Here is a 13,515-nt window from a genome sequence, read left to right as displayed (position 1 = left end):
CACCAACATCCAGAGATCTAAACCGTCCTTCCAGGTGAGGCAAAGAGTCATGTACACCTCCCAAAAACTTGCTCACTGCAATTGCTCCTCCTGAATTGGGCTCCTCCACATCGGTGAGACCAAATGCAGACAAGGTGACCAATTTGAACATCACTTATGCTCTGCCTGCAAAGGCCATCTCCCATCCCGGTTGCAGCCATTTCAAATTCCCTTCTCCATCCCAACGTCGTTCTATCCCATCATTCCAAGCAGCATCCCTGTCAATCTCTTCTATACTTTTTATTTCTACTGCATCCTTCCTGTAGTTATTCCAAGAACTGAAACTGTAAACATTATTCCAAGTGCAGTCTAATCACTGCAACATAACATCCCAATTCTTATTATGAAATGGCTGTAGAGATCATCTGCTTAATGTTACCACAAAGAGTTAGGAGATTACAGTGTGCACTAAAATACTGGAAATTATCAACAGGTGTATTCGTAAATAGCCAACAAGGTTGTCTAAGCATACAGAGGAAGGTTAAGATGGAAAATCAGATGGAATTATGGGAGAAGGAATTTTATTCACCGATGAATTTGTGGGTCAGTACCATAATAACACCATATGATACCTTTATAGTCGGCTGTATAAAGAAAGGTGATGAGTTAGCAAACATGAAGTAGATTGAAAACTTGGCTGAATGGTGCACCAACAACAACCTTGTATTCAATATCACCAAACCTAAGGAGCTGATTGTTGACTTCAGAGAAGGAAAGCCAGAGGCATACAATCCAGTGATCATTTGGGAATCAGAGGTGGAGAGGGTGAGCAAATTTAAGCTCTTGGCAGTCACCATCTGGAGCCATTTCATAATAAGAATTGGGATGTCATGTTGCAGTGGTTAGACCTCACTTGGAATATTGTTTATAGTTTCAATTCTTGGAATAACCATAGAAACATAGAAGATAGGAGCAGGAGTAGGTCATTCGACCCTTCGAGCCTGCTCCACCATTCAACGAGATCATGGCTGATCTTAAAGTTCAGTACCCCGTCCCCGCCTTCTGCAGTAGAAATAGAAAGTAAGCACAGAAGAGATTGACAGGGATGCTACTTGGAATAGAGGGACAGAAGGGCGTGGGGATGGAGAAGAGAATTTGAAATGGCTGCAACCAGGATGGTGAGATGGCCTTTGCAGACAGAGCACAGCTGATACGCAAATTAATCGCCTTATCTACGTTTGGTCTCACCGATGTAGAAAAGTTAAAGTGGATTATTATTTTCTCATTATGTTTGTGGAGTTGGTTGGGCTAAACATTGGCTGTTGTGTTTCTGACAAAAAAAAAATTTTTAATTACTATTTGGTCGTAGTTCTATAGGGTTGTCCTGAATGACACTGCACAAGATTTTTAGTAAAACCAAAATCTTTCAATTTTACTATTAACCCATGAACTAGTAAATTGTTAATAGTAACTTTGTCAAGAAAAGAATATTTAGACAAATCAGTGATATTTTTTCCCCTGGAGATCATTGATGGAGTATAGTTTCTCATCACAGCATTGCTTTTGTTGGTACAAATCTTGCTTTTGAAGGTTAACATTTCTCTCCAGCAACTTGAGTGCCTGATAACCAGTGCAGTGAGGGAGTGTTCATATGATCATAAGAACATCAGAAATAGAAGCAAGAACAGGCTATTCGGCCCATCGAGCCTGGTCCACAATGCAATGAAATCATGGGTGATCTGATAATAGGCATCTCCACCTACCTGCCTTTTCCCCATATCTCTCAATTCCTCGACTATGTACAAATCTATCATTCTTGCCCAAAATATGTCTAATGAGGTAGCCTCTGATGCTTCAATGGGCAGAAAAATTCATAGATTCATCACCCTCTGGGAAAAGCAGTTCCTCCTCATCTCTGTCCTAAATCTACTGCCCTGACTCATCAGGTTATGTCCCCTAATTCAAGTCTCTCCCACCAATGAAAACAACTTACCTATCTTTATCTTATTTGTGCCTTTCATAATTTTATACATTTCTACAAGATCCCCTCTCATTCTTCTAATTCCAGCGAGTATAGCCCCAGGTGACTCAATTTCTCCTCATGTGTTAACCCCCTCATAGAACACTGCAGCACTGAAAACAGGCTATTTGACCCCTCTAGTCTGTGCCAACCATCATCTCCCTAGTCCCACTGACCTGCTCCCATTCTATAACCCACCAGGCCTCTCCCATCCATGTACTTACCTCTAGAATTAACCTGGTGAACCTCCTCTGTACTGTCAGTACATCCTTCCTCATTGATGATCATTGATGCCACCTTTCATATGAGCTATTAAAATGAGGGAAAACAGCTAGAGAGTCTCCTGGTTAGTATCTGTCCTTTAACCAACATCACTAAAATTAAAAATAGATTGTCAATATTGCTTTCCAGGATAAATTTCCATTATGTTTCTTATACTACATGGGTACAACCCTATCAAAACCCTGGAACATTCTCTCTTTGTATAAATGAGAGGCTGTAGCAGGATCGCTACGGTTATAGCTCGAGATAGAAAGAAGACTTGCACGCCAAGGGAATGCAATTGACCCTGGCTTTATTGGGCTACAGCTCTGCCTTTTATAGGCAGCCAGCTGTGTCACCACTGGAGCATAGCTTGAATGAGGCCAGCTGCTGATTGGTTGTCCCGGATGTGTGGGCCCGGATTGGACCCCCTGAGATCTGCTGGCTGTGATTGGCCGATTCAACTGGTATTCCTGTGACCTATGGGAGCAGGCATCTCATCCCACGTTCTGCCTGATTGTCATGTTTGATGACTATCTACTGTGGTCAGTCCAAGAAGTGGGCTGCGGAATGCTACAGAACCCCCCCCCCAAGAACCGGCAATCAGAACACTGCCTTTTGGCGGCCATCCCCTGCGCCATGGGGGTCGGATGAGTAACTGGCTGGTTATTGTCCAAATATGCTGGTTTCAGCCAGTCGAGCATGAAGGTCTCATCCTTGCCACCAATGTCCAATATGCAAGTGGAGCCATTGTGTCTGATGACGCGGGATGGCCCTTCAAAAGGCCATTGAAGGGGTGGCTGGTGGGCCCTGCGTCGGACAAATACGTAGTGACAGTCTGCAAAGTTTTTTGGAACAAAGGTGCTGGCTTGTCCATGAGCTCTGGGCTTAACTGGAGCTAGTGAACCCAGGCGCTCACACAGTCGAGGCAATGTAGCCGCCGGGAGCTCCCCCAAGTCCTTGGAAGCTGTCATGAATTTGCCCAGGAATACTGGGGTTGTGCCATAGATTAACTCGGCAGAGGATACCTCGTGATACTCTTTCGGGGTGGTGCGGATGCCTAGCAGGACCCAAGGAAATCCATATACCTAGTTCGGTCCAGTGAGTCGGGCTATCAGAGCTGTCTTCAGGTGCCTGTGGAATCTCACCACCAGCCCGTTGGCCTGTGGGTGGTATGCTGTGGTGTGGTGGAGTTGAGTCCCCAGGGCATTTGCTCAGGCAGTCCACAGGCTAGAAGTGAATTGGGCCGCCCTGTCAGATGTTGAGTGTACAGGGACCCTGAAACGTGCCACCCAGGTGTTCAGTAATGCCCGTTGTTAGGTCTGCTTTGTTCATGAATGAGTGAGACAAACACCAGACTGAGTCGAAATCAGGGTTCTTTGTTCTTTATTACCGGATTGTAACACTTGCAACTAACAATGTTAGTCGGAGAATGCATTCTGCCGTTATCAGCAAAATGGTGATTTTTTTATACCCTTGGATACGTGCTTAGAACATCATCATATCATTACTTGTCCAATGACTAAAACTGTTGCTATCCTTTCCCTGCTAGCTTCCTGCCTCTCAATCCATCAATGTCTCTCTTATCTTGTAAGTACAAGGGTGCATTCACATCTTGTTACAGCCCTGCACAGGGTAACTCCTTACACATTCCCATCTCATGATGTTTTACCTTACAATCCCTCCTTTGTCCTCTTTAGAGGACAATCTCGCCCTGACTATGCTACCACCGCGTTACATTAGTTCGCCTATTATTGCCAAGCTCTATACGGGTTCTGTTCACAGGGTAGTTCGGCTGGTGGGCGAGGGCTCCCCCAACCCTCCTTTGCGTACACCCCCCATCCGTCACCCCGATCCCATTGCCCGTTTACAAGTTTCATCCCATTTGCCCCCAAGCAAAAAACTAGCTAACCCCCCGTACATTAGTAAATTCCCAAGTTAACATATGGTCTACAATCTAATTCATAATACTTGTTCTACAATCTGATTAATAATGTTTGTGTTACAATCAATGTTATAATATTTGTTCTACAATCAAGGTTATAATATTTAGGTTACAAGCAAGGTTAAAATTATATGTGTAACAATCTAATTCACAATCCCTCCTTCCCATCACATTCCCCTTCAGACTCCAGATCGATCTCAGCAACTTTCTCCGCCTCCTGTAATGTGAGATAGTCTTGCTCCACAGCCTGCACAGCTTGATATTTCGGAGGCAGTTCATCACGGTCAGCAAAGGCTCTCTCTATGGTCCTCGTGACCAGCGTTCGAATGCATGGAATACAACAACAGCCACAAGTGATAAAAATTGATACAGAAATGAACAAACCCAGCAAAAGTTGTCCTAACAATGTGCTCCATCTCCCAAACACTCCCTGTAACCAGGATAAAACAGGATTGGAGACTCCAGACTGGGCTTTTAATTCTTTCGCCAATGCCCTAAGTTTCGTTAACCCCTTAGTGAGTGATCCATCTGGCCCTGTGTTATTAGAGATAGAAGTGCAGCATAGATCTCCAAACATAGCACACACTCCACCTTTCTCTGCCAGGACCATATCAATCGCTATCCTATTCTGAAGTGTCATAAGGGAAGTTTCTGACAGTTGTTGATGTATTGCCTCAACAACGTCCCTGGTCAAATTTGCAAGGCGCTGGACATTATAGTGAATAAGGTTGATCCTATTAACATTCTTATTTACAGTGATGGGAAAAATTGCACTAAAAACAGGAAAGCTTTCAAACCCAGCTGCAATCTCATCGGCTAATTTAAATTCGTCCGGAATATTCCGGGCTTGGCCAATGGCATCAATCCATACCCCATCAGGGTTCCTTCCTCCCAGCCCCAAGAGTCCAACACTCCTCCTTTTTCTCCACAGCCAACTCTCTGTGTGGCGCAATTCTAGGGAATCCTCGTCTCCCTCCTGCCTTTAATTTTATCATGATAGTTCTGACATCTGCGAGTGCTAATTGTTCTTGGCAGGTTTCTCGCTCAAAACAAGAAATCCATGGACTAGCCCCATTACTCAACGGAGGTAGTTTTTTCATTAAACTCTCTAAGTCCATTCGTGACCAGGGTACATATTTTTGAGTTCCCCGTCCCGTGATCAGTAATGGGCATTGATATCTCAATTTTGGGGATTTCTGCTCCTTCTTTACTCTTGGCATGCATTTATTTATCCCACCTTGTTCTGACTCTTCTTCGTCACTGTCACTGTCCCTATCAGCTTCCAATGTCTCAGGGTCAAAGGTATATTGGTCACGTTCATCTCTAAGATAATCTTTTCGGCCATAGTTTAGTTGTTTCACATCTTTCTCTTTTGTCCTAACTATGTCCAGGTAGGCATGTCTATTTTTCTCCCTCCCGAGTCTTTTCCTTTTACTTTCCTCCCATGGTGGATTGTATCTCGTTTCCTCATCTGTACTACACTTTTCGTCCTTTACTCCTATTACCATTCCTTCAGCTTTAATTTCTCCTGACAGTGTTGTAGTTATCTTTTCCACTTCCTTCAATACACCTACCATTAATTCTTTTTGATCCTCACTGATCTGCCCCAGCACATTAATATCTCTGTTTAAGTTTTTAATGTTATCCTGAACCTTTTTCATGTTCCATTTCTGTATCTCTAACTCCTTTTCTATTTTCTTGGACTCCAGAGGGGTCTCCACATCTATTACTCCCCCTTCTATTTTTATTAAAGGGGCCTGTACCTCGTCTGATGTGTCCCTATTCCCGAGGTTCTTGTCACACCCCAGTGTCTCAATATCTGGATATAAGGGACGTGACTCCAGGATCCCATCTGGGGTGCCAGGGGCACCTTTTGACTCCACATATGTATAGGGCGGGGGTCTACAAGCTATTTCTACAGGGGCAGTAACAGGTGGGTTACCAGGGAGACCAAATTCTTCAAATAGAGCTAGGACATCGCGGTACTGAATCTCCTTGTCTCTCACCCTCTTTTTTGCTGACTCGCGATTAAAGATTTTGTTTTCTGTGTCCCGTTTTGTTTCTTCCAGCTTGCCTAAGACTCTACGTTTTAAAATTTTGTTTCCCTCACCTGTCAGGAACATCTCAGTGCCCCCGGGTAACCAACCCCTCTTCCTCCAGCGGTCTACACATTTTCGGAGCATTTTTTGTTTTTCCAATGCCGCATTACTGGTATTTCGCTCCTCTAATTCCTGATTAATTTCCTTAATAACTTGGTCAAAAGTCTTAGCAGGCAACTGTACAGCCATAGCTGCGGGACCGCTTTCTAATGCCTGTTTTAATTTAGGTTTTTGTCTGTTTAGGGGATCTATGTCAACGAAAATTGCTTTTAAAAATGTCCCCTTGCAAGCTGGATGACTAATATCTTTTAAAAGAACAGTCTCGAAGTCTTGTCCTCCAATTGACTTCAGACTGTCCTGTATACTCTGATTGCTCGTTTTCCACTCTCTGTTTTCCCAAAGGGGTCTGAAAGTTAAATTACAACTAGAAAACCAAATATTTGGGCTATACTTTTGTCCTGTTTCCCTGTACCAATCTATGAATTTACGTAACTTTATCTCCTTGGTGATGTTGGGAATACCCTCATTTAACTTATCAAAAGTATTTCGAATAAACTGGGTGTCTCTTAGGAGTTTGTCAACTTTTTCATTAATATCTCCTACCTGATCCGGACACAGCTGTCGCAGCCTTCTGTCGTCGTTCTTGTTCACCAGGCAGGCGTCCCTGAGTACTTTTTTTGTTGTCTCAAGGTCTCTAGTGTCTGCTGTGGTATTCCACCACGGCGAATTGGGGAAATAAATTCTTAACTTCTCAAGTGTACAGACATTATCATACCTACCGGACATTTATAAGTCAGTCTCTCAGATACAATTGAGGCCAATAAGCCTGAACCTTTGTTTTCTTTCAAAGCCCAACCTTCACGTGGGAGATTTCTCCTCTTAATAACCAGTTTAGGGCAGAAAACTCAGGTCCTCAATTGTTCATAGACCACCTTCTCACTCTATTGGACTTTGCAACGACACAATAAAGACTTTTTAAACTCTAGTAGTTTGTCGGCGAAGCACTTATCAAATGTCATTCAACCACCTTAAGGACTTTTCTATTATCTGTAACCACTTACGTGTTACAATCCTGGCAGGTGACGACCTTCAATTAGGGTCGTCTAATTTGTCCGATCTCCAGTTCTTACTGACAATCATAAAGATTTTAAAAGAGAGAATTTTGTTAAAACAGGCTTCTCTGGACCTTTTTATCAGCCGGCTGAGATGATTGTCAAGAAAAACAGAAACCGTCGTCCAGTGTCCACTCACCCATCACGTCGGGGTCACCAAATTGTTAGGTCTGCTTTGTTCATGAATGAGTGAGACAAACACCAGACTGAGTCGAAATCAGGGTTCTTTGTTCTTTATTACCGGATTGTAACACTTGCAACTAACAATGTTAGTCGGAGAATGCATTCTGCCGTTATCAGCAAAATGGTGATTTTTTTATACCCTTGGATACGTGCTTAGAACATCATCATATCATTACTTGTCCAATGACTAAAACTGTTGCTATCCTTTCCCTGCTAGCTTCCTGCCTCTCAATCCATCAATGTCTCTCTTATCTTGTAAGTACAAGGATGCATTCACATCTTGTTACAGCCCTGCACAGGGTAACTCCTTACACATTCCCATCTCATGATGTTTTACCTTACACCGTGCACATGTCTCCGTGGAGATTTCAGGTAGCAGCACTGCTTCTGGCCATCTTGTCATCCAGTCGACCATGGTCAATAGACAATGTTCACCTCTGGATACAAGTAGGGGTCCCACAATGTCAATATGCAAGTGGCTGAAATGTTGGCATGTAGGTTTGAAAGGCTGAGGAGGGGCTTTAATGTGGGTCTGGACCTTGGATGCCTAGCACTGAGTGTATGTTTTGGTCTACTGAGTGACCTCTTTACAGAGGCCATGCCAGACATACCTGTTGGCCACCATTCTAACTGTAGTCCTGTATGCAGGGTGAGATATTGTGGACCGAATTGAAAACTCGCCTCCTCCATGCAGCCGGAATGATGGGGCACGGTTTATCAGTTGAAGTGTGTTAGGTCTGCTTTGTTCATGAATGAGTGAGACAAACACCAGACTGAGTCGAAATCAGGGTTCTTTGTACTTTATTACCGGATTGTAACACTTGCGACTAACAAAGTTAGCCGGAGAATGCATTCTGCCGTTATCAGCAAAATGGTGATTTTTTATACCCTTGGATATGTGCTTAGAACATCATCATATCATGATGACTTGTCCAATGACTTTACCGGGCTCTGCCATGAGGGGAAATAGCAGACTCATGATGCAGGTCACTGCAAGTATGAAATGATGATAAAAATTGACCATACCTGCAAACTCTTGCAGTCCCTTCACAGTCGTTGGTCTGGGGAAGGAACGAATAGTTTCCACTTTGGTGGGTAACAGCCTGGTCCCATGTTGGTCAATGCGATGGTCCAGGAATTCAATGGTCTCTCAGCCAAAATGGCACTTGACTGCATTGTTACTTGTCCAATGACTAAAACTGTTGCTATCCTTTCCCTGCTAGCTTCCTGCCTCTCAATCCATCAATGTCTCTCTTATCTTGTAAGTACAAGGATGCATTCACATCTTGTTACTGCCCCGTACATTCCCATCTCATGATGTTTTACCTAACAGGAGTACAAGGACACCTCCCCTTCTTGTTACAGCCTTGTACAGGGTAACTCCCTACACATTCCCATCTCATGATGTTTTACCTTACAAGTGTCACAGGGCAGCGTGAGGTTACCTAGGGCCATCTGGATGTCCTCCAATTGCAAGCTGGTAAGTGCTGTCTGGTACACTGGTATGTCAGGGTCTGCCTGCTGCACATCTACCAGGGCTGCATAATTGATACCTGGGGCGGGGTCGTGCACTGCTCGATAGCCAGACGGGATAGGGCATCGGCAACCACATTGGACTTACCAGCAATATGTTCAATGTCCATTGAAAATTCAGATATGTAGAACAAGTGCCACCGTTGCCTGGCTGACCATGGGTCTGGCATCTTGCTGAAAGCAAAGGTAAGTGGTTTGTGGTCTTTGTAAATTTTGAACTTCCTGCCCTCCAGAAAGTAACGGAATGCTGAATTGCCAGGTAGAGCGCTAACGGCTCCCTATCAAAGGTACTGTACTTGAGCTCTGGTGGCCTGAGATGTTTACTGAAAAAGGCTAGCAGCTGCCACTGTCCGTTAACCAGTTCCTCAGGTACACCCCTGACTATTGTGCTGTAGGCGTAAACCATGAGGGCGGTCAGGGCATCTGTCCTGGGATGCACAAGAAGGGTGGCTTGGGCCAAGGCATCTTTAGTTGCTTGGAAAGCCTCGGTCACCTCCTGTGTCCATTGAATGTCTTTACCGGGCTCTGCCATGAGGGGAAATAGCAGACTCATGATGCAGGTCACTGCAAGTATGAAATGATGATAAAAATTGACCATACCTGCAAACTCTTGCAGTCCCTTCACAGTCGTTGGTCTGGGGAAGGAACGAATAGTTTCCACTTTGGTGGGTAACAGCCTGGTCCCATGTTGGTCAATGCGATGGTCCAGGAATTCAATGGTCTCTCAGCCAAAATGGCACTTGACTGCATTGATGGTTAAACTAAACTCACTTAGCCTGGAGAACAATAGTCTTAAGTGAGCGGCATGCTCGGTGCAGGTGTGGCTGGCTATTAAAATGTCATCATGGAGACAGAGGCGAAGTGCAGATCCTGGCCCACTTCATCCATCAACCTTTGGAAAGTCTGAGCACGTTTTTCCACCTGAATGGCATGCGGAGGAATTCGAACAATCCAAAGGGGGTTATGACGGCAGTTTTGGAAATGTCATCAGGGTGAACTGGGATCTGATGATATCCCCTGATGAGGTTCACCTTAGAGAATATCTGTGCTCCTTGCAGATTAGCAGTGAAGTCCTGAATATGGGGCACCGGATACCTGTTGGGCATGGTGGCCTCATTTAGGCAGCGGTAGTCTCCGCATGGCCTCCAACCTCCTGCTGCCTTAGGTACCATATGGAGGGGGGATGCCCATGGGCTATCAAAGTGCTGCAATATGCCAAGTTCCTCCATCTTTCGAAACTCTTCTCTAGCCAGGTTGAGTTTCTCGGGGGGGGGGGGGGGGGAGACACAATGCCCTGGAGTGGAGGGGACAAGGAGGGCCCTCCCTAATAATTTGGTGTCTCACCCCGTGTTTGGGTTCTGTCAAGTTGAAATGGGGTGTAGTGATGGAGGGGAATTCCACTAAGGCTTGAGCGAATTTGTTGTCGGCAGTACTCACTGAGCGTAGATGGGGGTTAGTAAGTTTGGTGCCCTTGAACGAGAGTGTCTGAAATGTCTAGACATGTACCAGCTGATGCCCCTTAATATCCACCAGTAGTGAGTTGGCTCTCAGGAATTCAGCAACCAGTAATAGTTGTTGTACAGCCGCCGCCATAAACTTCCAGGTGAATTGTTGGTCCCCAAAGTGGAGGGGAATTGTACTGGTGCTGAATGTCCGAATGTTGGGGCTGTTTGCTGCTCGAAGCTCTCTAGGCTGGACGGGGGAAGGACACTGTACTGTGCCCCAGTGCCCACCAAGAAATGTCAGCCTGACAGGAAGTCTTGGATGTGGAGAAGGCTATGCAATTGGCCGGTCATCGCAGCCATCGATGATGGCCGACCTTGGGTTTTCCCTGGAACACACAGGGGATGCCACCACACCCGTGGTTGTGACATCCAGAAGCCCAGCAGCTTCAACACTACAGCATTGATTGTAGGATGTTCCTCCGTCATTGGGTCCAAAGTGCTATTTGGACCAGTTGGGGTCACCACTAGAGTGGGGTCACTATGGTTATAGCTCAGTTATAGCTCAAGCTAGAAAGAAGACTCACATGCCAATCGACATTGACTTTATTGGGCTGCAGCTCTGCCTTTTATAGGCAGCCTCCATGTCACCACCAAGGCATGGCTTGAGCGAGGCCAGTTGCTGATTGGTTGTCCCAGATGCGTGGGCCCGGATTGGACCCCCCTGCAATCCGCTGGCTGTGATTGACCAATTCAACCGCTATTCCTGCTGCTGATGGGAGCAGGCATCTCATCCCGCATGCTGTCAGCCCGATTATTGTGTTTGACGACTTTCTGCTGTGTCAGCCCATGGAGTGAGCCGTGGGCCACTACAAGGCATGGATTTGTTGGATGCTTAGAACTTGAAAGCTTAGAATTAATATGAGAGGAGAGATTTAAGAGGCACCTGAAGGTCAACATTTTCACTTATAGGGCATTCTGCATATGGAACAAGTTGCCAGAAGAAACTAGAGAACCAGATACAATAAGAACATTAAAAAGACATTTTGACAAATACTAGTATACGAATTATTTTTCTTTGGCTTGGCTTCGCGGACGAAGATTTATGGAGGGGGTAAAAGTCCACGTCAGCTGCAGGCTCGTTTGTGGCTGACAAGTCCGATGCGGGACAGGCAGACACGGTTGCAGCGGCTGCAGGGGAAAATTGGTTGGTTGGGGTTGGGTGTTGGGTTTTTCCTCCTTTGCCTTTTGTCAGTGAGGTGGGCTCTGCGGTCTTCTTCAAAGGAGGTTGCTGCCCGCCAAACTGTGAGGCGCCAAGATGCACAGTTTGAGGCGATATCAGCCCACTGGCGGTGGTCAATATGGCAGGCACCAAGAGATTTCTTTAGGCAGTCCTTGTACCTTTTCTTTGGTGCACCTCTGTCACGGTGGCCAGTGGAGAGCTCGCCATATAACACGATCTTGGGAAGGCGATGGTCCTCCATTCTGGAGACGTGACCCATCCAGCGCAGCTGGATCTTCAGCAGCGTGGACTCGATGCTGTCGACCTCTGCCATCTCGAGTACTTCGACGTTAGGGATGAAAGCGCTCCAATGGATGTTGAGGATGGAGCGGAGACAACGCTGGTGGAAGCGTTCTAGGAGCCGTAGGTGATGCCGGTAGAGGACCCATGATTCGGAGCCGAGCAGGAGTGTGGGTATGACAACGGCTCTGTATACGCTTATCTTTGTGAGGTTTTTCAGTTGGTTGTTTTTCCAGACTCTTTTGTGTAGTCTTTCAAAGGCGCTATTTGCCTTGGCGAGTCTGTTGTCTATCTCATTGTCGATTCTTGCATCTGATGAAATGGTGCAGCCGAGATAGGTAAACTGGTTGACCGTTTTGAGTTTTGTGTGCCCGATGGAGATGTGGGGGGGCTGGTAGTCATGGTGGGGAGCTGGCTGATGGAGGACCTCAGTTTTCTTCAGGCTGACTTCCAGGCCAAACATTTTGGCAGTTTCCGCAAAGCAGGACGTCAAGCGCTGAAGAGCTGGCTCTGAATGGGCAACTAAAGCGGCATCGTCTGCAAAGAGTAGTTCACGGACAAGTTTCTCTTGTGTCTTGGTGTGAGCTTGCAGGCGCCTCAGATTGAAGAGACTGCCATCCGTGCGGTACCGGATGTAAACAGCGTCTTCATTGTTGGGGTCTTTCATGGCTTGGTTCAGCATCATGCTGAAGAAGATTGAAAAGAGGGTTGGTGCGAGAACACAGCCTTGCTTCACGCCATTGTAGGAATAGTTTAAAAGGATATGGACAAATACAGGTAATTCAAGAGGAATAGAATTTCAGAGCAGGGGTGTGATGTTGAGGTTTTTCATGGTACTGATGAAACCTTACTTGGAGTATTGTGAGCAGCTTTGGGCTCCTCATTCAAGAAAGGATGTGCTGACGTTGGAGAGTGTTCAGAGGAGGTTCACAAGGATGATTCTGGGAATGAAAAGGTTATTATAAAATAAATGTTTGACAGCTCTTGGCCTTGTACTCATTGGAGAATGAGGGGCATCTCATTGTAACATTTTGAACATTGAAAGGCATGAACAGACGAGGTGGAGAAAGTTTTTTCCCATGATGGGAGAATCTAGGACAAGAGGCCATAACTTCAGGGTTGAACAGAAATGCAGGGGAATGTCCTTAGCCAGAGGGTGGTAAATCTGTGGACTTTTGAGGCCACAGGGGGTTTGTGTATTTAAGGCAGAGATTGATATGTTCATGATTCGCCAGGACATCAAAAGTTATGGGTAGCCAGTGGGAAAAAAAGATCAGCAGACTCCATAGTCTGAATAGCTCCTATGTCTTTATGGTCTCAATGGGACTTGCCTGGTAGGCTTGGTCTGCATGGACAAGTTGGGCCGAATGGCCTGTTCTGTGCTCTATGATCAAATAGCATTATCGTGGGATTAAAGTG

The 13,515-nt window shown here is 45.6% G+C and overlaps 1 protein-coding gene across 1 annotated transcript; it reads right to left on the bottom strand.

Annotated features, from left to right (window-relative positions):
- Positions 1 to 3,648: 3,648 nt before the first annotated feature.
- LOC138737331 (uncharacterized) lies at positions 3,649 to 11,995 on the bottom strand. Its single transcript, XM_069888088.1, has 2 exons — positions 9,733 to 11,995; positions 3,649 to 9,306 (listed from the first exon to the last, which is right to left on the bottom strand). The coding sequence occupies exon 2, from the start codon at positions 7,088 to 7,090 to the stop codon at positions 5,081 to 5,083; it is 2,010 nt and encodes a 669-aa protein (XP_069744189.1). The 5' UTR covers positions 7,091 to 9,306; positions 9,733 to 11,995; the 3' UTR covers positions 3,649 to 5,080.
- Positions 11,996 to 13,515: the final 1,520 nt, after the last annotated feature.

The sequence above is a fragment of the Narcine bancroftii genome, chromosome 1, assembly GCF_036971445.1.
Source record: "Narcine bancroftii isolate sNarBan1 chromosome 1, sNarBan1.hap1, whole genome shotgun sequence".
Taxonomy (NCBI): Eukaryota; Metazoa; Chordata; class Chondrichthyes; order Torpediniformes; family Narcinidae; genus Narcine; species Narcine bancroftii.
This window is presented reverse-complemented; position numbering and strand designations above follow the sequence as displayed.